At 31.2% G+C, this 26,339-nt stretch overlaps 1 protein-coding gene across 2 annotated transcripts in view; it reads right to left on the reverse strand.

Moving 5' to 3' along the window:
- Positions 1–9,386: 9,386 nt before the first annotated feature.
- The window catches only part of LOC111623741 (ubiquitin carboxyl-terminal hydrolase 46-like), a 61,752-nt gene continuing 44,799 nt past the window's right edge, over positions 9,387–26,339 (reverse strand). For both annotated transcript variants that reach the window (XM_023366437.1, XM_023366436.1), the window contains exons 7-9: positions 15,540–15,672; positions 11,056–11,199; positions 9,387–10,948 (exon numbers count right to left, since the gene is read on the reverse strand). In XM_023366437.1, the coding sequence (XP_023222205.1) occupies positions 10,847–10,948; positions 11,056–11,199; positions 15,540–15,672 (379 nt within the window). In that variant the 3' untranslated portion in view covers positions 9,387–10,846. The remainder of the gene's footprint in view (positions 10,949–11,055; positions 11,200–15,539; positions 15,673–26,339) is intronic.

The following is a 26,339-nucleotide window of genomic DNA, read 5'->3' on the forward strand; positions in this document are numbered from 1 at the left end:
CCCCAGTCCCCAATTGAGTCGGATAATCGAGGCTCCACTTTATTAAAGTAGCCAAGACATAGCCAAATATTGTAGTGCCACATCACTAGAGGACATTTGAAATTTGCCGACTAGAACGGTCGGTTAATCGGGGGTCGGATAATCGATGCTCTACTGTATTGGCTGTTATTGTATTAAATTAAAGGCCAGAATGTAACGAATAATGGTTTGGCTAGCGAGTTGGATATTTGTAAATAGATTATCCTTGAATTTAGTTGTGTGTTTTTTGATTTGTGCTGGAATTGAGCCTAATCCAGATCCTATACCTCGTTCTTCGCAGCAAATGTCTTTAGCAGATATGCAAAAAAGGGGGCAGGTAGATCGCGCAAGGAAACGGAAAAGGAAAGCCAATTGGATATTTTAATTAATGAGTGAAGAATTTCAACAAGTGGAAGAAGGATATTGTAAAGGTAGTTTTGAGGGTCTGAGAAATCGAAAATATATGAATATTTTAAAACGTTAAAGAACTGAACCAGATGTAGAGGTAGAATCCCAATACGCGTTAAAATCCATGTATGACTTAATTACGGAGAATTTTTTATAACCGAATGCGGAATTATAGGGAATAAAGACAAGTCATTGAAGGAGGAAAATAAGTATTTTCGAGGAGAATTAAAAAGACTGTTATAGAGAGTATAAGAAATGAAAGTTACTTCTAAGAGTTACGGTCAAATAAAAGGTATGTTAGAATTTAAGTTAGAAAAATAAGTTAACGAGAGGTATACTAAAAATATTGTAGTTATAAATTTTCCGTTTATGTGGTTGGACTATTCAAGGGAAGATTATCAGTTTATAGATGTAAGCAGGGCTGTGGAGTCGCGTAAAAATCTACTGACTCCGACTCTTCCTTACCATCCGACTCCGACACAGATTCAACGCGACTCCACAGCCCTGCCAGGGCTGTGGAGTCGCGTAAAAGTCTACCGACTCCGACTTTTCCTTACCCTCCGACTCCACAGCCCTGGATGTAAGATTAGGCATATCAAATAGCTCGATTGAGAGCCAAATTTGTTTGCCTAAAAATGGAATAAAACCAACGGTGAAAACTCCAGTATATTCTCAGTATACCAGAAATTTAATTTTAAGAGTTTTGGAAAAAGCAAATTCAGATAATGAAATGAGAAGAATGATATTTACAATAGATTTGTGTAAAAGATCAAGGCTGAGACAAAAACTCCAACCAATAATTAAACAAGAAAACGATATTATTTCTTTTTAATTTAAGAGATTATTATATAAAAGACAATAAAATGTTTACGTATGATATTAGTTTGGATAAAGTTGTTGAATTAAATTGTTTTTAGGAAAGAAAGAAAAAATACTTCAGAATTAATAACAAATGGAAAAAGTGATTAAACGAAAGATGTGTCAAGGTAGAAAAGATGGAGAATACAGTGTTAGAGCTTGTTTAAAAAAAGTTTAAAATGTAGATAAACAGAATAATACTAGTAACATAAGGAACAATCTCCCCTTGAAAGCAAATAAGTGAAATGATAAAACTAAAGTTACTATTGATGTTGGAACATTCAGGGGTTACAGGAAAAACTTTAGAGGAACTGTAAAAGAATATATAAATAATCATTTTATTATTGGTTTTTTCGGAGACATGTCATTGAAATCAAAATTGAAGCACCACATTTCTATAAAAATTTTGGCTGTACAGGTTAAGTTAATCAAATCCGGATATTATCTTCACATGTGATACCTAAAATATCGAAAATGCATTTCGCGATCATCTCTAATATCTTTTCTAGAGTTATATTTTCTACTCTTCGAATTAACTAACCGCATACACACTCGTTTTATGACTCTGTTATGCTTTCAAAACTTCACTGATGGTACCAAAAGCTCGAGCGCCTTTTTCGTTCATTCTAAAGTATAAACCTTTATGGAAAGAGTAATAGAAAAGAGAACACACACATTCTTCTCTCTCCCATTTTCAGAAGTATAAACCGTCGGCCTTAAATAAGGTTATTTCAGCAAAGGGAAGTATTTGCGGCAAGTTATGACGGGAGTTTCTAAGTCTACAAAACTGCAATCATGTCTAGACAGAGCATCACGTTATTTATGCAAAATTGAAAAATTGAGGCTATTACGGGCCTTGAAAATTTGAACGTCGGACATTCAGCGCCGCCATCCTGTAGCCTAGAAGTTTGACAATGGCGTTTGGAAAATTCAAGAATATGACGGATGGACGAATCTTACAGGCTCGATAAGTTTTAAACCTCTAGCATTAATTTTTTTTACTTAAAAATACTAATTTTATTTACTTATTAGAAAAAGTACTAGATCGAAATTCCAAACGTAAGAAATCAGTCAGTAGTTAATGAAAATAGATATTCATCTTGTCAAAACTATTACTGTATTCACTAATTTGACAGGATTTAATGTTGGAATATACCAAGGTCCTAGACGCCTGCTTATGCAGCATGCGAAGGCAAAGCTGGGTGTTGGCTTGACATAACTCTTCTCCTCTCTCCCGGGAAAGCTTTTGAGGGGTTTATTAATGTCTTTTTGTATTTTTATTTAACGTCCGTCTTTATACTGTAAAAACTATTCAATTTTGTTTTCTTTAAATAAAATAAAGTTACAGTCAGGGCTGTGGAGTCGGAGTCGTGGAGTTTTGGTATTTTAGCCGGAGTCGGATGGTAAGGAAGAGTCGGAGTCGGAGTCGGTAGACTTTTACACGACTCCACAGCCCTGGTTACAGTAGTTTGTTCTTACACTCGCTGGAGTAAAGATATGTTTCTTTTCTTTGTATTATTTCACTACGTAAAACTTCAACCAAATGAAAATTATCATATTTGTATCTATATTGCATTATTGTATGATATGTAATTTAATAAAAATTTTTACAAGTTTAAAGCTTTCTATATATGCATAATAATTACCTAAGTTTATAGTAATAAAGATCAAAAGGCTATGTAGATAAAATATAAAAATTTATTAAATGAACAATACATTTTTATTTGTAACAGTTCCGTATTTTATTACATCAATAATCAAACTCGTGTTGGTGAATATGGGGGATAGAATATGGCTAATTTTGTAGCTTACTCGTGGATTTGTTAAATTTTTTAATTTTTCTTTTGCTTTTTATTTTTAACATGAAAGATATAAATCTTGCCATAATTTTTTCTTTTAATTTATGGCAATCTGGAATATGGTCATTTTTAATATATTTGTTAAATTTTCCAAATAAAATTTCTTATATCAATGTTCCATGTTCCATAAGGTGATTTTCCACCACCTTATGGAAGATATTTTCCACCAATATTATATCTAAAAACATATCAAAAGTTTTATTATTACAAAAAACATGGAATTTTTTTTAAACTTTTAATTCAACTAATTTTGAATATTCTAAGAGGACTTTCTTTGGATCCTACTGATGCAATCAATTTGTTACAGATTTTTGAGGTTTGTTCTATACTTGTTATTAAATAACCAGATATATTATATAATGAATTCATTTCTGCATTGTTTAGAGGCATATTTTCAGCTTCAAAATTTTCTGGTATAACTACCACCATATTCTTTTGTGGGTTCTTTGATTACATGAAGAAATTCTGATAAAACCTCTGTCATTGTCATCATAATCATAACTCCCTTTTGACACATTTTTTTAAATATTGAGATACAAAAATTAATTTTAAATTGTTCTTAAACTGGAGTGCAGTTGGAGTCACTTGTTTCGCATGCACTAAACTAAAAGAATTTTTTAAGCAGTCCTGGGTGAATCTTGGTGTTAGTAAAAAATGATAGTGTTTGTTAATTAAAAATTCATGTTGCAAATCTAAAATTGATTGAGTTGTAACCAGCAATCCAGTTTGGCAAGGTTTCCAAATAGATTTATCTCCTACCTTCATAGTTTTAAACACTTCAATAAAATATTTTAAAAATGTTATTGATTCCTCATACTTTTGTACTGTATTCACACTTAGAGCAAAAAGTGGATGCTTCGATGTTGCTAATTTAAACCATTTTTCAACAGCATCAATAAACCAAGCAGTTGTTAAATATTCTGATTTATTCACTTCTGAAAAAAAATTGTAATCCACTGCTTATACCGTGACTGATCATGTATGTAGATGTTTTCACTTTCATTTTTTAAAAATGTGATGGCAATAAGTATTCCTCACTTAACTTAGGAGCTAGTATGAAATTTAAATTTTGTTGTTGATCTAGCAATTCATTTATATGCTGTTGATGATGATATACCAGTTGGAAGATTGAATTTTTGTTTTGTTTCTTCTGATATTTTTATAATTTTATTAGCATACTTTTTATATTTTTAAATAAATGTGGTACATCTGCAAGCAGATAAATCTTTTATCTGAATTTAAAGGATGCTTTATGGAATTTAAGTGTTTCGCTGTGACGTTCCATAATGCTTTTGGAGTTTTTCCATAATGCTTTGTTGGATGATCCCATGTCTGATGTAATGCTAACAACATTTAAACCTAATTGTCCAACACAAGTAATTATTTCAAATAATATATTTTCATATAAATTTCCATCTACAGAATTACCTGTGAAATAGTAAGCTACAACTTGTTTCCATTGTAAAGTAATCCCCCTAGCATAATCACAAATACACGAGTTGCAGTCCCAGAATGTCCAGATAAAGTGACATCACCAATTTATGTGTTACTACTGCTATCAAACATTTTTGAATTATTGCCATTTCATCTAACAAAATGACACAATCTTTATCCTGCTCATTTTTGAATAATTTCACTTTAATCTTTAAAAATTCAATGACTTCTGTTAGGATCCCACTTTCAAATTTTAAATTTTGTAATCATCTTTGTAAAGTTCTGATTGAAGGTAATGGAATGTTTTGTTTTAATAGCGAGGTTGAGGCCGAAACATGAAAATGTGTACGTCGTACATTAAGCGCCACTTTCCTGTAAGCCTAGAAGTTTGACAATGGTGTTTGGATTAGTCAGTGGAATCATGCTTGACATTCCAAACACCATTGTCAAACTTCTAGGCTTACAGGAAAGTGGCGCTGAATGTCCGATGTAGATGTGTTCGCGTTTAAAACTTCAGCCTCAACCTCACTATTAACTCATCATATCCACTAGTTCCACAAGAAAATCTTAAATTTCAAAGCTTTTTGAATAGTTTTCTTTGACCATTTCATAAATTTGGTTTTTCTTTTCGTGGCAGATATTTGGTCATTATTAGAATTAATGATAAGAATTAATATGATTTATTATCTTTAGCCTTTTTTACTTCCTATTCCAATTCCATGTTTCAATGTTCTGATAGTGTTTACATGTTTAACATTTTTTCACATGATCTTTTATATAGTTGTTTATATTTTTTAAAATTCTGTTGTAATATAAATATAAGCTGTGTTTCAAATTTATACGGACACGAAAAAATTAAAGTGAAACACAAATTTGCTGCATTAAGTGACAAATGTTTTATTAAAAATAATATGGATTTACATGTTTCTACACTGCAAATAAGAATTTTAATCAAACATTAATATTTTGTCACTGAAAATAATAATTCTGAAAATCTTATACAAAAAAACTGTTACATATTTATCCGGACAGGCTCTCATTTTATGACTTAAACAGAATATTGTTTAGTTTCAAGCATTGAAATATGCAAATTAGCTTACATATCTAATTGTAATACAAATTCTTTACGTTGTTCAACGTTCTAAAATGGGTAGAACAAAGAATTTATCTGATTATGAAAAAGGGAAGATTGATGCCTATAAATCACAAGGCAAGTCAATAAGAGAAATTGCAGCATATATAAATCGTCCAAAATCAACTGTTGGTGATTATTTATCAAAAAGACGTGGCAAGGATGTACCAAAATTCAAGACAGGTCCAAAACCCAAGCTTACTCCTCGAGATTGTAGACAAATCATCAAGGTTTGCTCCACAAAACAAACATCAGTAAGAAAAATAAAACAAGAATTAGACTTGCCTTGTAGCAGCACAACAGTGTGGAGAGTTTTAAATAAATCTCCAATGTTAAAATTCAGAAAAAAAGCTGTAATGCCACCACTTTCATTAAAGCACAAAAGTGACAGACTTGATTGGGCACAAAAACACATGACATGGTCCGAAGAATGGATTGAAGTTTTGTTCAGTGATGAAAAAAAATTCAACTTAGATGGTCCAGACGGTTGGAAGTATTATTGGCACGATTTAAGAACCGAAAAACAAATATTTTCAAAACGCCAAATGGGTGGGGGATCAATAATGGTGTGGGGTGCGTTTGGATTCAACGGAACCACAGATTTAGCATTTATAACTCAAAGAATGAATTCAAAGAAGTATCAAGGCATGCTTGAAGATCATTTATTGGAAGCTGGACCAAATATTTGTGGACCAAATTGGATCTTTCAACAAGACAATGCCCCTGTGCATGCCTCTAAATCAACAAAAATGTGGTTTAAACGTAAAAATATTAATCTGATGACATGGCCTGCTAGAAGCCCTGACCTGAATCCGATGGAAAATCTTTGGGGGATGATGGTTCGTACAGTTTATGCCAATGGAAAGCAGTTTTCCACAATTCATGATTTGAAGGCAGCAATTTCAGATGCTTGGGATAAACTTAAGATTGAATTCCTTCAGAATCTAATTGAAACAATGCCTAATCAAGTATTTAATGTAATTAAGTTAAATGGTGATTACATTGGCCATTAAATTGTAAGAAAATGCAATTTGAAACCTGTCCGGATAAATATGCAGCAAATTTGGATTTCACTTTAATTTTTTCGTGTCCATATAAATTTGAAACACACCTTATCTTTTGTACAGGGGTGTCCAACAATTTTTGCCCCCAGGCCGAATTGGAAAGAACTTTTTGCACGGGCTGAACCAGAGTCTGCCCTAGAAGATTTTGAGGTGGTGCGAGATCTCATTGTGGTGTCACCCCGTAGAGACTAAATTGTACATAGAGATTACAGACATTTTTCACATTATCATGCTTTATCAACATTTTATGCTGTACTCAAGAGATTTGTAATGGAGGGTTAACTCTAAACATACAGTGAGTTGCTGACCTTTTTTTTCTTTTTAGGCATCAGAATTTTTCATTGAGCTATTCCTACTTGAGTAGCTAATATTGAAAGATGAAACGCGGGCCACATAAAATCATTAGATGGGCCAGATCCAGCCTGCAGGCAGTATGTTGGCCATCCCTGCTTTTGTATGTTCTTTAGATAATGTATCATGATTTACAGAAATGTCTTCAGCTAATGTGGTATAAATGTTGAAGATGTTTCAAAATCTGTTGATGGTGTAACAGTAGTATGAGTAGTATGTACTGGAGAAGTAACTTTTGCAGTTTTTACTTCTTTTATAACAGTTGAGGATCTTCCTTTTGATGGTTTTCTGTGAATAATTTGTTTTATGAATGAAAACAATTATTTTGGAATGGCATTATGCTTTAATTTCTTCTTCCCATCAATTCTCACTTTTTCCCACATTTGTGGTTCAAAATGAACTTCACAGAAACAAGAATTATTTGTAGGTTTCCAGTTTCTCTTGGGACCATAGATGTAAGCCTGACTGGAAAACAGTTTATACAGACAATTGTTAATTATGTATAATGCATAGGAATAAGAATAGAATATACATGAATATCAATTACTATTATTACTAAGTTTATTGTTATAACATGACGACTAGGATCCATGCAGCTTCCGCTTCAGCATCACTGTTGCATTGAGCAAATAGTGTTGTCATATTTTTAACAAAAACTAATCGACACCCATTGGCACATGCAAATACAGTAAGGAGACAACCACAAGTTGAACACACATGTATGAGTAATGATAGATTTCAAAAACAGTCCTGGTTCTGTGGAATTCTTTATAGAGGGAGGACTAGCGAATGCCATGTTGGGTCTCTATCACCCAACCTCCTCACTACAGTGGCTAGAAAATATAGTGTCGAAAGCGCTTATATTCCTCCATTATAACCGTTCGGTCCATACATCGAGGTTAGTGACGTCACAGACAAGGTGGCGCTGATGTCAATCGTAGTGCTACTTTCGCTTTGGCTACGTGATATCCTTTCTTACAAGAACATCGAAAGCGATTAAATTTGTGCTTGTAAAGTGAATAAATCCTTAGGAAATGGCTGAACAGAAACTTTACTGACTTGTGTATTTCTAATTTATAGATATTACTCTACTGTAATTTTTAATTCTTTTATTTTTGTCGAAAAGGGTGAGAAATCTACATGCATATTAATCTGTAATTTTTTAAGAGAGATTTTTCAAATATAAAGTGTATATGCATGGGTACTTGGCAGTAGACTAATAATCGTTTATTTGTACATACTTAATTTTGTAATTTTATATTGGGACAATAAAGTAACATTCTGCCTTTATATTTTATATACTGTGTAGAATTTAATTGTAATTTTAATATTGCTTTATACTATGTCACATAATACTGTGAACAGTATACAGTATTATGTAACTGATGGCATTTGCTTAATAAATTCTATTTTAGGCCCTCACAGTGGAAGAGGTTCACAAAGCCATATAAAACTTACATTTTATTATTAAAAATATGATAAATTCTGTATTTTTTTAGTAAATATGAATAAACCTTGTTGTTAATAAGGTAATAACAAGAGTAGATTACTCTTGTACTCTAAATAATACTTGTTTGTACAGCACTCAACAGCTGTAATGTAAAAATAGACAATACAGTGTAGGCTATTTGATTTAATAAGAATCTTAATTAGCTTTAATAAAATGAATTCCTTCATAAATGTTAATAAAGTAATACTATATAATAATTGATTGCTAGTGATATGATTTATTATCGATCTAAATTCTTTTACTTGGCTACAGCACATTTACTATGCTTAAAAATCCCACTTAAAACCAATATAAACATAGGATGATACAGCCAGTGTAGCACAACGATTGACAGCAGCGCCTCTTGCGGCAACCTCCAATATAGGGACAGAAAATAAGCTCGATTTCGACACTATATTTTCTAGCCACTGTACTCCTCACTGTAAGTGGGCCAAACCCCGATGGACATGATTTAAAACGTCCCTAAATGACCCGTGGACAGAAACATCCTAAAGTAAAATATTCTTATATAGTAATAGATGAAAATCAGAAATCTTAAATGATGATAACTTTTATGCTAATTAATTTTATTTGATTGATATTCTAGGAAATTAATGAACAGATACAAACTTATTTTAGTCTTTACAATCATTAAAAAACAATTATCTTCATAATGAAGCATTTCAATGTCAATCAAATAATTAGTTATTTTATGATTACTAATATTTTGAGATCTGTTCAAATATGAAACTTAATCGATCACAAGACAATTTTATAAAAAACTTATTTTTAACTCCGTATTCTTGCTCATTTTATTTTTAAATATTTTTACATTTCTATTTATTAACACAAAAACAATGATTTGTTAAGTTTTTCAGTGCTTTATTTCGAGCAAATTATTATTATATCCCATATTTCTTTACAATTACATCGATGAAGAAGTCGATCGACATTTATGGCAACGATCGACTTAAATCCTGCATCTAGTCAAAAGTTTCTATTTACAAAATATCACAGACTAGATGACAGGCGATAACTTTCGACCCCTTTTGTTCACCTTCCGAGAAAGTACTTTTACACAATTTATAATTATTTGCCGTAATTCCGAGAATTTTAAAACATCGTAAATGTTTTGCAGACTATACAATGCGTCAAGATAACTGAGCCACCAATATTTTTACACCAGCTCAACGTTTTGATTGTCGTCACGTCGATCGGACAAAATTTGGAATGTACGATTATTAACTTCGAAACATTTAACATTGTGAGCTGAATATAAATAATTATTTAATTAATCCAAAAATTCCTCTTATGGATAAGTCTTTCAGACTAATCAAACAAGTAGACAAATAAATGCAATATAACTAAAAATACTTATTAAATCCAGCTGAGTTAAAAAGAATAATTGCATTATTCTTACTACATATATATGTATATATAAACAACATGTTAAAAAAATAATAAAGTAGTAATGAGATTTCAAAATTACAAAATTCTAATCTCCTTAAATAAATGGCAACATTCCTATATTGAATTTCTTACAGAATACAGGGAGAAGAAATGGTAATTGGTATTAAAACAGAAAATTACCGATCGATGTACAATTCTTAAACATAATTAAAAATGTTTAATATATTAAAGCAAAAGTTAATAATAAATAAATACTGGCTTTTAAAGGTGGCACAATTATTTCTGCTTTGGACTTTATCACTCTTATTTTATCGATCGTCGTCCCGTTTATTTTATTATCCTTATTGCTGATTTGGTCTTTGTGCCATCATTCTACGTTAAAGGAGAGAGAAATGAACTATCTCTAAAACTGCATCACTCGTATTGTCCAGATATGATTGATATTTAAATGGCGTAAAGCCAAAAAATTTATCTGAGATGTAACTCAGACAAAAGTAGTGCAATATTTTATTCCATAAAATAGAAATCTCACTGGAGTTAACAATTATTCCTACCACACCTACAGAAAATTTACATTGTGTTTTTAGCACCTTATATCTACAATATCTTCTTCGCATCGCACTTTTGAAGATCTAATCTTCCCAACTATTTCATTCTGCTTGCAGATCAATACCAATTTGACAATAAATATACATATTAATACATAGAGTCCTTATTTTCATTTGGTGGCAATCGTACAACATAATCCATTGCATCTAGTATAAGGAAAACTACATACAATAGACTTTAGTGTATCCCTGAATTTTTTAAATTTCAAATTATGTTATTCTCTTGACTGGTAGAATAATATATAACCCGATTCCGAAGTCTTCTGAGTATCGGTTGTTAGACCGTAGAAGTCTTCAATTGCTGAAGCGTCGATTTTCTGAAATTTGTTGTTTTAAATAATAATCACATACAAATATCAGAAAGTTTGATTTATCCCAAATCTTCCAATGAGGCAGTTATAAAATGAATAAAATATATACTTACATCTACGATATCGTCGTCGAACAACAACCATAGACCATGGCTTTTTACAATGGAAATATAATGTCCCCTATTTGGCCCGCTTCCGCAATGTATAACCACTGCTACTAGGTCATACAATCTGTCTGGATTGTATGCATCATCGGACTAAAATAGAAAGATTTTATTTGATAACCGTAAATTTTTAATTTGTGTTTTAATAAATGAATATTTCTAAGTGATATTAAAAAAAATTTTCATTACAGGCAACCTTTGACCTCCGGACATCAGGTTTTCAAAATAAAAAATCCCCACTTTTTCATATATGCTACTTTATACTTGCTTTTTGCAAATCAAATTTGCACTTCCATATATTTTCAGCCAACAAAAAATTCAAGCTTATATTGTTCCGTGACACTTACTGCTATAAAACTACTTACAAAAATTCATGTTTACTGAATGTCTTTTTCTTTTGTTTAAACACAGTGCTTCTCAAAATGTGCGATATCGCTCTCTGGGGCACATTTGAATTATCCAAGAGGATAGGAGGCAACAGAATCTATCATCTCCTATCCTGCCTGTGTACACAGGGGCAAAGGCTCATGTACTGTACACAGTAGTAATGCTCCCTATTCTAACAGCCACACCAAGGAGGAGTGATGATCCGAAAAGTTTGAGAAGCACTGGTTTAACATTTTACATGTTTTATACTTTATTACATACTCACTATAAAAAAACTAAAACTTTCCAACATTAATGAGCAATTATTTATTGTGACATTAAAAAAATTGCAGCCTGGCACTGTAACAATAATTTTTAATTTAAAATGTAAGGTTTTGAAACTTCAGATGGAGCTCATTCTCTTTTTTTCTAGCAAATTTTTAAATTAAATCAATGAGCTAACATTTTCAGCTATCTTAAATGGCCGCCTTCAGGTTAAGCATAATTGTAATGTCAGTTAGAACATAAATTTGAAACATCCAGCTTCATTCACATTCTTATGAGGTCATGGTTGTACAAAAAATTGAAATAAAATAAATGTTTATTTCTGTATTTATTTATTTAAAGTTACAATTATACATTAAATTTATTGAGATTCCTAACTTTAGCCATTGAAAAGGGTTTGCGTGAGCTCCTAATAGACCATTTAAGAGAATATAACTACATCATTTTGAACACTGGAGAACTCATTGCTAAATTGGAAGGTCTTACTTTAATAAATTGCTTCAAAATCAAGAAGAACTGTAACATACTTACAATGTACCCTTTGATTAAATTGGAATTGTATTTTTTTGTCCTGAGAGACTTCCTATTTCAGGCAGTGCCATCTAGGCCCAAACAGCAGATTAGGAGATAGCTCGTCTAATGTGCTATACATCATTTTTATTTTCAACGAGCAAACCTATCTTCAAAAGAGAGGGGTTCCAATGGATGATCCCATGTCTGATTTCACTCAAGTCCCCTATCTGGAGACTTGAGTGAAAGTTATTAGTTAGAAAATTAGAGAGCCAGATCTTATAATTTCTGAAATGAAGTTTTCTATTATATACACGTTTCGTCAATGACATTATTATTCTTTGGCAATCTAAGCTAGATATGGATAGAATTTTGCTGGCTTTCAATGGCATAACAGCCAAATGGGAAGAAGCTAAGATTATAACACCAATATATCACAATTTCAAACTAAGAACACTAGAAACCTTAGAAATATTCACAAAATCTCTTAAAGGGACTTGCATTAACAGTAAGGATACTGACTTGTTATCTACAGCTTGGCAATCGCTCCTAGATAATCCCTTGAAGTGGGTTAATTTATCCATCTTCTCATTCTTATAAGATATGTGACTTTGTAAAGACATGTTTATAAATTAGTAAATAATTATTGCAGATATCTAGTTATTTATTTCTTCATATAATTTACAAAGTATATTAAATTTAACATATATTTGTAATTCCATTTGATGTTTGTTTGATATTTATTTTTGCTTTTCACTAGGTTTAAGTTTAATGTACAATTGTATCTTGTTTTATACAATTTAAATAAAATAAACATCAGTTTAAGAATTCCAAATGTTATAATACTGTGATGTCGTAAGAATACGAGCAAAGCTGGATGTTTCAAATTAATGTTCTAACTAATGTTCCAATTATGCTTAACCTGAAGGACGCCATTTAAAATACAGTATTACCCCAAACTTACACGATAGGTGGGACCGAGCGATAACCACGTAAGTCAAATTCGCATAAGTCGGGGTATAATTTTGCAATTTGTGTAAAATCCAAGTCGGTTGTATATAAGCTAATAAATGTTCTCATTAATCTTATCTCATCTTTTGATTCATTCATGGTTACAAGAAATCACCACATAGATTCTCTCAAGTCTCCATAGATATAAAAACACAGAAATAAATAACACAAAATAAATTGTAGCTATGTGTTGATTCCGTGCAACACGTCCAAACATGTAAGCTGAACAATAATGTGGGGGAGTGAGTAATTGAGAGTTGCGTGGCGCTCAAACAAAAGACGGATCAACGAGATTTGAAAATCGCGTAACTCCGGGTTCGCGTAAGTTGAGGTATTACTGTAGCTGAAACATTAGTTCATTTGATTTAATAAAAGTCTGCTAGAAAAAAAAGAGAGATAGGTGCTTTGAAACTTAATATTCTATTATTGAAGCTCATTTTTTTATAATAATGCAAAAGTTTTCTGAATGATTTAATTTATCAGATTATCTTCAGATATGAATAAATCAAATAATTTAGAGCACAAATGGCAATGTAAAAAACTCTTGGTCATAACTATGAAAGAACTCAATATATTTACACACACAATAATAATAAATTTGTTTGTATATTTATGATTTCTTTTGACAAGCAAAACTATTCAATACAGTGTGTTTTTAGTTCCAATCAGAATTTCTTATTTTTTTTACTACAATACTAAATACAATCTAAGATTTCTTATAAGTTCAATAATTTACATTAGACTGAAATAAGCTTGGTCAAGCCAATTGATAGCATGCTCCACAAATGTGAATCAAATATTAATTTTATAAATTCTTGGAATCAAGTAGTTGTTGCACATGCGCATGGACATGCACAATAAATGGATTGAATGGAACATAACACTTAGGCAACAAAAGTGAAGTCATTGCACATGCACGTGGACATCTGACAAACAGACAAAAGTCCTAACGTAAGCACTTCACCACTACAGTGGAGCATGCTAAAAACAGATATAACAAACAATATACACTAAATCTTGTGAAAAGTAGAACTTCCCTATGATGGAAACTTGTCTGCAATTTTCTAGATTTTACATTTTGGCATTACAGTCAATTTTTTCCACAAAATATCCTGTCTAAAGATAGCTTTTTGTTCATATCTCAAATCCATGTGTTATACTTTTTATTAATTTGTATTAGTTAGAACCTGTCAAAGATAAAGTCAATATATCAAGAAGCAGGTTTCTGACAAACAAACTTAGGAATGAAATAAAAATTTATAATATAAACAAAATTAATATCATAATGGATATTAAAGAATGTTTTAGTTAAATAATATCAAAATTGACATTAATAGGTTCATATTGTTTTAAAGACACAATGATATTAGGTTCAAATCATATATAAACAATGAAGTGAAATTGTTTGCATAGTTTTACTAGGAAAATTTAAGTTAATAATAAATAAGAGTATATTCTCCAATAAAGTAGGATTTAAGAAAGTTTAAAAATTGGAGATTCAATTATGCATTTGTTTTAAGTTCTCAGATAACTGCTCATTACTGATATGGAAATAATTATCTATATAACCCATTGAACGCGTGTTCGTCCTCATAACAGTATGCCAAAAACAGACACTAGAGGCGCCCTAGAGATGATTTTAAATTAACAGTAAATTATTTTTATTTGTAATAGGAATTTATTATTGAAATGAATATATTATTTATACCATGGAATGGTATAAACAATTATTATATGCCATGATTAACCTTGTGCAGCACATTTACAATATCCCGTCACTCACAAGTCAGTGAACATCACACATTGACTCATGGGAAATTTGTTGAAAAAATGGCAGATACATTTAAAATCGAGGTTTACAAGCAAAGGTAAATAAACAAATTAAACTATTTTAAAGTATTTATAGAATGTTTAATAGTTAGAAATCTAGATCCGTATGACACGATTGGGACTTTAACAGAGCTGTAGAGCATATTGATAGGAACAAAAAAGTCAAAGGAACCGTGCCTCATGGGAATTTGTAAAGAACGCACACTAGGGGGCATCTCAGGCTACTAGTCATAGAATAATTGAAACTATCAACCAAATCTGCTGTCATACTATATTTGTATATGAAATATCTGTTATCATTAATACTGATATATGATTGAAACTCTTTTGGTTACATTCAAATTTGATAACTTGAATAAATCAATTCTTTATGGTATATTTATTACAAAATTATATTTAAAAACAAATTCAAAGTATTTTGAGAAACTTACAGTATTAAACAAGCGAAGTTCAAGTGGAAATACTACACGATACGATAACTTAGTATGCCTGTTCTGTTGCTCCATGTATTTGAATCGTTTTAAATGGAGTGCCAGAATCATTGGTAACTTTTTTACCCTCATCCTAAAAATTAAAGAAAAAATATTAATATGCATAATCTATAAATTAGAATTATGTTAATGAAAATGATTTAAAATATTTAATGAATTTTATGATAATTTCATCTTAATAAAAAGAAAAATTAAATTAGCCACAATTCTCTTTAAATTCAGTATCACAAACATGTCAAAACATCTCAAACTTATTTTCCTCTTCTTATCCTGTATAATTTATTAGCCCATAATACGGTGTTACCATTCAATTATACCAATCTTCAAAATTGAAAAATTTTTAACAACAGAGATGAGACAGTAATTTACACTAATTTAAATATACTCATTCCAAAAATGCCATTATTTTTTCCACAACAGTTTTCAAGTTACTATATACTCCACCATACAAGTATAATGTGAGATGCTACATATAAATGAAAATAAATGCAGTGAAGAATTCACAAAAATAATACCTAATAATAGTTGATCAATTCAGACTGTCTTCTAGCATTTCAATGGTCAGTTACTTTACAAATTAGTAGCTAATGTTGCATAGCAAATCTTTTTGAGCTTGTGCCTACTTTTGTGACATGTTCTTCAGCAATAGGAAGATTTAACATGAAGAATATAATCCATATTCCATACCAATGAAATTAGCTGTAATTGATTGCACTGGATTTGCCACATACATAACAAAATATATCTGAAAAATTGGCATAAGTACACCATTGCCATTTTATTATGGATGACATGTATAACCCACTTCATTTTCTTTATCCTGAGCTAGAAGCATACACACTGATATGTAAACTATTTACAGTTCACACACACTACAAAATCAATTATTTCACCAATCTTGGAGGTGGAAAAGTCCTCAACAGCATTGATCAACACCAACAAAAGAATATGTTATATAACATTTGTAACTTATAATTCAAAATTCTGATTTGATAGGCAAATTCTGGTTTCAGTTTCTTGTTCAGTACATGGAGTTTAATATAGGTGTTCCCCTACTTATGAAGATGTTAGACTTCCAAGTCAAAACTAACCTACAAAGTACATTTGTACACAGAATAACCACTTATTGTTAGTGGTTTATTCTTCAATCTCCTTAGTAGAATACATTATGCTCATTTACCCAATTGTTACTGCTTACTAGTTAGTGAAAAAATCTACATTCGAAACATTAAGGGTACATCCTATGTGGCAGCACCCAGCAATCATGAGCGGAAAGAATCTTTGTACGTGTGTCCAACTCAAGTCCACTCTGGACAGAAGTCTCTCGTATGTTGTTTACAAAATGGTGGCAAGATGACTTCATCAAATGCTTGCTACGGAAAATATGACAAGCGTTAAAATGGTAAATTTGATGGGTAATTGTTCACTAACTAGATACACAACAAATATAAAGAATCTTCATAGAATAATAAATTTTAATGTAATGTTTTAAAAATAAAACTTTTTAACATAATTTAATGATTTCTGATTTTGTAAAAGATTATTAATTAAAGTACAGTACATACAACATATACACAATTTATTTGTCATTCTGTTTTCATTCATCTACAAATTCAGCAATTTTTTTCTTTGGAAGCAGTGATTAAAGTTGCTTAGTAGCTGCTTCCTGCATGCACGTGTAGAAGCATCATCTGATGGTCACTGCATGCTAAATGTGGTTACTCCGGACACGCACATTTGCTTGAACCAGTTTGTTCATTCCACTTGGAAGCACGCTCACTGTTGCTGGACGCTGCCATGTAGGATGTACCCTAACATACTTATGGAGAGAGCCAGATATTCAGGTTTCTGATTAAAACGAAACTTGGTGAACTTGTGGCCCTAAACACAAACAGCTTCAAATGATTTTTAAAGGCCTGTTTTTCAGAAATGCTTGAGAAGTGGGTCCTATTATTTTAACAAGAAACTTTGTGGAGCTTGTAATAGCCACACTTCTTGCATTTATCTCTACTGCTAGATTTACTAGTATGTTTTGGACACATTTTTGAAGCAATAATCATAAAAGTTTATAAAAATTGCAAACAATAGTGAAAAACATTGTTACTCTAACATTACTGACTTCAACACCACCTTATGAAAGGAAATAGATCATTCAGGATTTGTGCAAAAACAAAAAAAATAACAATATGCAATAGAAATAAGCCAATATTAACTATTTATTAAAAATTTATTATTTATTACTGGCCAAAATTGTCTAACACCACCCCATGAGTGGCAAGAGAACTCCACAATCTGCAGAAAATTTAAATTTTAGATATATGTTCAAATCATTCATAAGTCTAAACGTTGATAATTCATAAGTTGAGTAACCTGTAAAATTTAGCATTCAGCATATCTGTCACAAAAATCACAAAGACTATTATTATTAATGTAATAACATGTTTGACAAGCTTTGCTAAGTAGATTTACTGTGAAATAAGAATTCTACCATAGTAAAAATAGTGTCAGATGACTGCTTACAAAATTTGAAACATTGAAAATGTGACAATGGATTAACATTAAATTTTGCTGTAAGTTTGTGGGATATCTAGTAGCAAAACTCTAAAAATATTAAGAATAGTTTATGGTGAAGACACTACATCAATGAAGACACAGTGTACAAATGATACAAGACATTCAAAGAAAATATGGAAGTGATCCACATCCAGGCAGACCAGTATCTGTGCATAATAAAGTTATTGTTTAGAAGAAAGTTTGACAAGACTATTGGCAATCAATAAACAATCTAGCTGACACTAGGTATATCACATGGATCCATATACAGGATCCTCCATGATAATCTCAGGATACATTACACATGTAGTGAGCCATTTGTTATGTATGTGGCACATAGAATGTACCCAACAATACCTGCCTAAAAATGGTATTTCTGTGTTCTCATAGCTGCCCTCTTCCCTGACGACTGCAGCAGATTTTCATCATCTCCCAAGGTTAAAGAAGCATCTGAGGGAATTTCAGTTATTACCAGGGCTGTGGAGTCGCGTAAAAATCTACCGACTCCAACTTTTCCTTACCGTCTGACTCCGACTCTGTTTCATATACATAACAAGTTGTTAAGTAAAAAGGGAGTCGGAGTCGGTGGATTTTTTGACGACTCCGACTTTGACTCCGACTCCACAGCCCTGGTTATTACAAGAAGTTGAAAGTGCTGCACTAGAAGCTATCCAATAGATATCCAAAAACTGGCCAATGACCATACAAGAAAGTATAGGTTGTTGGCAAAAGCATTTGATAGAAAGCACACATTATTTTGAAATAAAGGTAATGACCTTTACTTCAAAATAATGAGTGCTTTCTATCAAATACTTTTATTCTCAAATTGAAACTATTATTCTTTTCTAATTTAATTTTTTACTTTATCTTATACTAATTATACTAATAATTAAATGATAAAACAAGATTAATTATTGTATTAGAGTTTGACTAATTTAAATACACAAATATTTCATAATTTGTACTAAAGATTTGTGGTTATGCTACAATCTTTAGTCCAAATTAGATGACATCTGTATAATTAATTTTTCATATACAGTGGAACCTCAGTATACGACCTTAATCTGTTCTTGATGTTTGGACTTATACTGAATTGGACGTATACCAAACCAACCTTTCCCATAAGAAGTAATGTAAAAATGATTAATCCGTTCTCATGTAAAAAAAATGGCTGGCTTTAAACATCTCACTTTCCTGAATAGTTCCTGCTTGATTTTTCATGAGATCAGCATGTATCTTTTTAGCTTTCTTGCAAATAATTGCTTCTGATATGCTGCCTCCAGCACATTGTTTTTCAGTTATCCAAAGCAAAAGCAATTTCTCAACATGATCTAATTCTTTGATCTCTGTTTAGAAATTGATTTAACCCCTTTGGCAACGTTATCAGATTTAATAATGTCTTTATTTTTCACGATTGTCGATATCATCGTTCTCGGAATACGGTATGCAACAGTTAAAATCTCGAACATGCATGCCACCTTCATATTTCTCAACAATCTCCTTTATCAGTTCCGTTGTGATTTTAGTCATTTTTTTTTTGTTTTCTGTTGCTTTTCATTTGCCTTTCTGCAATTCACGATTAATAAAAATAATAAAATTTTACATACAAATTAAAATCAGAAGAAATTTAACAAAGTTATAAACCGTGGCACCGCGAATGTCTAGTCTGGTCTAGTACACTGATATTGCTACTTGCTCATAGATGGTGCGTATAATTGAATTAAGTTGTATACCGAGCAAAATTTGTTTCATCCAAACAGGATGTATTCTGAATTGGACGTATTCTAAAGCAGGCGTATACTGGAGGTACCACTGATATATATATATATAATAATTTAAATATTAAGATTATTATTGCAAAATCCAAAACATAAACTAGAAAAACCTTGCACTAGAGTTCATTAAAAAATAAAAATCTTTATTAAACTAAACTAAAAATGCCAGTGCTGAACTTTCTGACTTAAAACAAAACTATATTACAACAACAAAAACAATTATTATAAAGCTCAAATGTTACAATTTCAATCCAGTAATTACATTATTATTATTAACAAAAATTACAAATTACAATTATTCCAAAATCTAAAATCACAACCTGATTACAGGAAAGATCCCAGAAGAAGAAAAATCCTTAATCAACACTGATAACTTACAATTCCACTGTGACTCAGTGACTAGCAGAGGTAAAGGCTAGCTTACTGTACCAGTCTGGCAATGTTCTTTTATATATTGCTAATTTGCATACTACACATGCTTACAAGGAATGGTTTTGCTTAACTTGGGTATTTTCCAACATCTATTTACAAAAATATATACAGAAAAGTATTTAGGATTTAAATATGACTAAGATATTAATTAGTGGAATGCATTCTATTCAACATTCAAATCTTACTACAAAATTATGCAAATGAAGCTCTAATTCAGAAGTGTTGAAATATAACAACTCAATCTCAAAATGTAACTATCAGGTAACCAAAAAAGTTCTGTCGTTTTTTTGTCAAAAGAAAACAAATATAAAAATGTATAGGAAATAACACAATTTATTCATCAAAATAACCACCCTCACATTCGATAACCTTTTCCCAACGGGAAACAAGTTTATAAATTCCATTTTTATAAAAGTCACAATCTTTAGAGTTGAAAAACTTCCCTAACTCCATTTCTATAACCCCTCTATTTCTGAACTGTCGATTTTGCAGATGATTATCTAGGCTTAAAAATAGGTGATAGTCAGAAGGGCTAATGTCAGGGAAATAAGGAAGGTGCAAAAGAGGTTCCCATCCAAGGGTCTGAATTATGTCAGAGGCAATGTTTCCTCTAATTTTTTTCGTAGATGAGCGGAACATATACTTCTCTGAGCAAAAAAACATATATATAAAATCTTATTTTTTCCTATAAAAATTAAAATAATTAATTATAAAGTAGAGATTAAAATTCATTTTAAAACATACTTTTATACAAAATATTATCTTTTGTCAATGATTTAATGTATTTAATCGAAATATATGCATCAATAATCATCAGACAGAAAGAGAAATAAGTAAACAACAATTCAAATCAGTGTGTGCATGCTCGCCTGCGCGGCACATAAATTCTCGTGCGCGGCAACAATTTGAGCAGTGTATGGCCGCGCAGCTTAGAGTGAACATTGGTCAGAGGTCACATGCGCAACATGATGTCTATAGCATTATCGTGTAGGAAAAGAATGCCTTTATGGTTTACTAAAGCTGGCTGTTTTTTCAAAAGTGATTGGTGAACTCGACAGAGTTGGTCACTGTAGACGTTAGCAGTAATATTCTGGCCAGATGGTACAAGTTCATAGTGAATAATTCCATTTGCAGTCCACCATACGCACAATATTGGCAAGTGTCAATTGATGAGGCATCCATTTGCTGAGCTTGTAAACTTTCCCAAGACTATGCAAATGTAAACAGACAGTTTCATCACTTAGGGAGAACTTTTGTGCTACTATCTGACAAGTTTGAGCAGAATCTTCTTCAATTGCAGCCTGTAATTCATCATTATTAATGACATATGGCAGCCCTTCTCGTGGCACATCTTTAAGCGACTCATCACCAAAAGAAAATTTTATAAACCACCTTTGGGTAGTGCAAGTGCTGACAGAACCTTGTCCAAAAGCCTGGCATATTTTTGAGCCATTTGCACAGCATTTGTTCCAAGTTTAAACTCATATAACATACAAGCATGAATTATAGAGTTTGGAGTACTCATCTTCAGGTCAATTTTTATAATATTAAGAGATAACCTTTCCGCTTCTCTATATAAGATGAGTCAGCATTAAATCTTGATTAACATATTGCTAGAATTTTAGTACCATCTATTGTGTATTGCGTTTAACATTCTTTAAACTTTGTAGTTTCATAAAAAATGACAGAACTTTTTGGTTACCTAATAACTAAATATAACTATAAATCAAGAACTCTTTCTTGCTCTCATTCTTAAATTACAGTCCAATAAAAATTTTTCTTGATCACAATTTGCAACTTTTATAAAACCTTTAGCAAGAAATTAGAAACATAAAGTGCATTACAGTAGAGCCTCGATTATCCGACTCAATTGGGGACTGGGATTGGTCGGATAATTGAAAAGTCGGATAACCGAAAAGTATGAAAAAATCCATTATTAGTGTAGTATATTATTATATACCATGTAATTAGTATATTAGTATATCNTATACAGTAGAGCCTCGATTATCCGACTCAATTGGGGACTGGGATTGGTCGGATAATTGAAAAGTCGGATAACCGAAAAGTATGAAAAAATCCATTATTAGTGTAGTATATTATTATATACCATGTAATTAGTATATTAGTATATCACTATTAACCTACTTCGCATTGAATTTTCATCGATGTTATGCCTAACAAAAATTTTTTAAAATAATAATTGTCGCTATTGTATCGTTAAAAATTAGAAAAGTAAACCTCGTTTAAATACTGGCTCCCTTTCATGGTCGAATGAGTGTTGCCAGCTAAAACACACAAAAATAATATTAAAGTAGGCAAGACATAGCCAAATATTGTAGCACCATATCACTAGCGGACATTTGAAATTTGCCGACTAGGACGGTCGGTTAATCAGGGGTCGGATAATCGAGGCCCTACTGTATCTATTTTCTCTTAACTGCAACATTGTCATTGCAGGATTTTTACATATAAGATTGTCATAATGGTCAATGGTTTCATGTCAAAATTCACTTATTCTTATTCTAAACTGAGTTAATTTCCTCTTTATTTCCTTACTGTGTGATTAGTTACTAAATATCCAATTTTCTTTAACATTTTTGTACTTATTTGCTTGAATTAAAAACCTTATAAGAAATATCTAAAAAATAATTATCAAGTATTCATTCCATTATAGCAGAATCTATTATAAATTCAAACATGCATCAGAATAGAAAAACCTGATTTCAAATTCTCTAATTTATTGATTACTTATGTTTAAAAATTTGGTTATCATCAATCCCACAAAGTTTTACAGCAAATATATTAGAAAAATTTTTAACCAACATATTAATAGTTTTATACACGTAAAACTGTTACAATTATAGTATTACATATGTTCTTATAATGTTATAAATGTAGTCTAGTTAGTTTTCCCTATCATCTCAATTTCATTTATTAATAGAAAACCAACCAAATATATGGCTTCCAGAAATCCAGAAATACCAAAAAGTGACTAATGCTATGGTACAGCTATATTTCACCATATGATTACTTTGTTTAGGTTTCTGTGGTGAACATGTCACATGATGCCAGTTCCAGTATGACTGCTGACATATGTTCAATGGAAAGTAAACAAAACTATTTTTTTTTTACTTAATATATTAATTATATATTTAGCCTGTATCCAGAAAACCAGAAAAATCCATAAATCCAGACAACTTCCAGTTTCAAGCTTGCTGGATATTTGTCTGGTACAGGTAGTCATTGACTTACAACTGATTTAGTTTAAGATCACAACTGCTGACTGTGTCTAGCAATGACTTGTTTTAGCAGCTTCCACATTTGGCACCACAAGCTATGCCCGGCTGGGCATATGATAATTTGCAATGATGATTATGTTTATGTTTTCTATAAAGTTTTATTTTAGTTCTTACAAATTTTGACAGTAGTATACATGCCAACCGTTCACCTTTTGGGCAAACAGTTTGTCTTTCTCTCCTCTGTTCAGCCCGTAACCTATCCTCCAGAAATCTTCACTTTTATCACTTTCAAGTGTGTTTAATAAATTCCATGACTATACTTTCTTTGAATATTCTTTGGTTTTAAAATTACAACTACTTCCTGTCATACTTAAAAACTACATCAACATCCAGTTGGTGGTAAAAACAAAAATGTTAGCTAGGTTTTGTTGTTATCCCATATGAGTTAAGATGTTTTTGCAAGAGATGTTTTCCTACCCTACTCATTCAAATTCTGCAGTAGTCATTTCTCCCATAAGACACATGTTAAAAGTTTTCACATAAGATTAATGAGTGTAAAAATAAGAAAATATTTAGAGATATGATACTAGAATGGCATAAAATGTAAAGACTAACTTATGACAAAATCAGTTAACAACCAGTTCCTTGAAACCAATTATGGTCATAAATCAATGACTACCTGTACTCTATCAGGCAAATCTATAATGCTCTTGCTTTTTAATTTTACATATAAATTTCTACTAGTTAATTTTAGTTTCTTTTAATTCATTTTACTTGGCATAATCAGTAAGTTTCTGAAAAAATAACTCTGTGGGTGAGGAAATTATATGTATGCTTAGAGTTGATTTATTACCAAACATTATATCTTCAATGACAAATATCCAGTTACTTGAGAGTTTGTACTGTATGATTTGAAGCAGGGGTGTCCAACTTTTTTGTTTCTCTGGGCCACATTGGAAGAAGTCAAGGAGTTTTGGGCCACAAGTATATATTTTACATACTTGTGGCCCAAATATTAATCCAGACATGATAATCCAAAATATTAATCTAACATGTTAATCCTTAAATATAGGACTACTTGTATATTTAAGCATTAACATGTCTAGATTATAATAATAATTATTAAAACTATCACAAAAAAGGATATTTTAAAAAATTACTTCTACAGACACTTTCAATTTTTATTTAGAAATAGATAAATTCATTTATTATAAAAGAGACAAATGGAAATTTATTTGAAAAACACAAATATTTGTTTTATTTGGGTCTCTAATTAATAAAAAGTGACAAACTCCATTTTAAAGTGCATTTTTATTCAACTAATATATTTATAAATAATGCTAGCTGTACCAGGCCATGTGTTGCTGTGGCTCAAAATGTGTCTATTATAAATGTATAACACTCCCTGTGGGGGAAATTTTGAAAAATTCCTTCTTAGTGTACATTCGCTTGACGTAGCATATTAAAATGCAATCAAAAACACAAAAAATCGCATCTAAAATAGAATGACAGAAGACTAATTCTTCATGGTAAGCCTCAAGCCTTAATTTTGTCCCTTTCCCCCATGGAAAATTTCAACATCTATATAATATAAAAACACGTGCGTATCTGAATGCAATGTTGTGTCAAAATTTCAAATTGATCGGTTAAGAACTTTCAGAGTTTTAAGATTTTGAACAAATGAACATTTACATTTTTATTTATATAGATGTAGCCCAAAAGTAGCCGAAGCGCCAAATGATATTTCTTACGTCAAACTAAAAAAAAGTAGCCACATTTGGTGCAATGTAGCCAAATCTTGCAATGTTGGAAGGAATACTAAATAAAGCTGGAGTTGTGATTCAAAGAATTATATGCAAGAAAAGGAGAGAAAAGTTGGAAAATTAAGGGTCAATATTTACATAACAGAAAATCTATTTAACCTTTCTCACTACTTTTTATCTTTTGTCCTTTCTCTCCTTTCCCCAAATTTGGGTCTATAATCCTTTGAGTCACAACTTTAGTTTATTTAGTAATCCTTCCTCATTCACACATCTCCAAGTATTTGAAAATATTTCTTTTCCAATAAAATATGAATAAAAGTTTATGGCTTTGTAAAACTTCTTTTTTGAGTTTATGCTGCTGAAATGAATAAATAATAAAAAAATTAAAACATTTATTGGTTTTGTTTACACGTTTACTGGGCCACATGCAGCCCGCAGACTGCGGGTTGGACACCCCTGATTTGAAGTTTAAAGGAGAAAAATATGTATCATGTATAAGTGAAGTGTCCATATTAGAATAATGGATTAAATTTTTATGCTAGCTTGATACTCCAATATACAGTCGACCCCCCATAACACTGTTGATAATTCTGTTTTATATGAATTCCATGTTGTATGAGTCACTTAGATTTTACAAATATGTGGCCATTCACAGTCCGGCACACGTATTTGTAAAATCTAAGTGACTTGTACAACATGGGATTCATATAAAACGGAATTATCAACAGTGTTATAGGGTGGTCGACTGTAGATTTGAACTTTAAAAGCATTAAATAATTGAAATTACAATTACATATAATAATATATGTAATTGTAATTTCAATTATTTAATGTTTTTATATGTTAACTGGCTATGCAAAGCGGTGCCAGACATGTAATACTTCGGCATTACGTAAATAAAAGAGTTGTGTGTGTGTGTGTAGAAGATTTGATAGTGGCATCATTGCTCTCAAAAATGATATTCAAGTAAGAACCCAT

This window comes from Centruroides sculpturatus, unplaced genomic scaffold (genome assembly GCF_000671375.1).
Source record: "Centruroides sculpturatus isolate CEXI.00-Female unplaced genomic scaffold, Cexi_2.0 scaffold372, whole genome shotgun sequence".
NCBI classification, from domain to species: Eukaryota; Metazoa; Arthropoda; class Arachnida; order Scorpiones; family Buthidae; genus Centruroides; species Centruroides sculpturatus.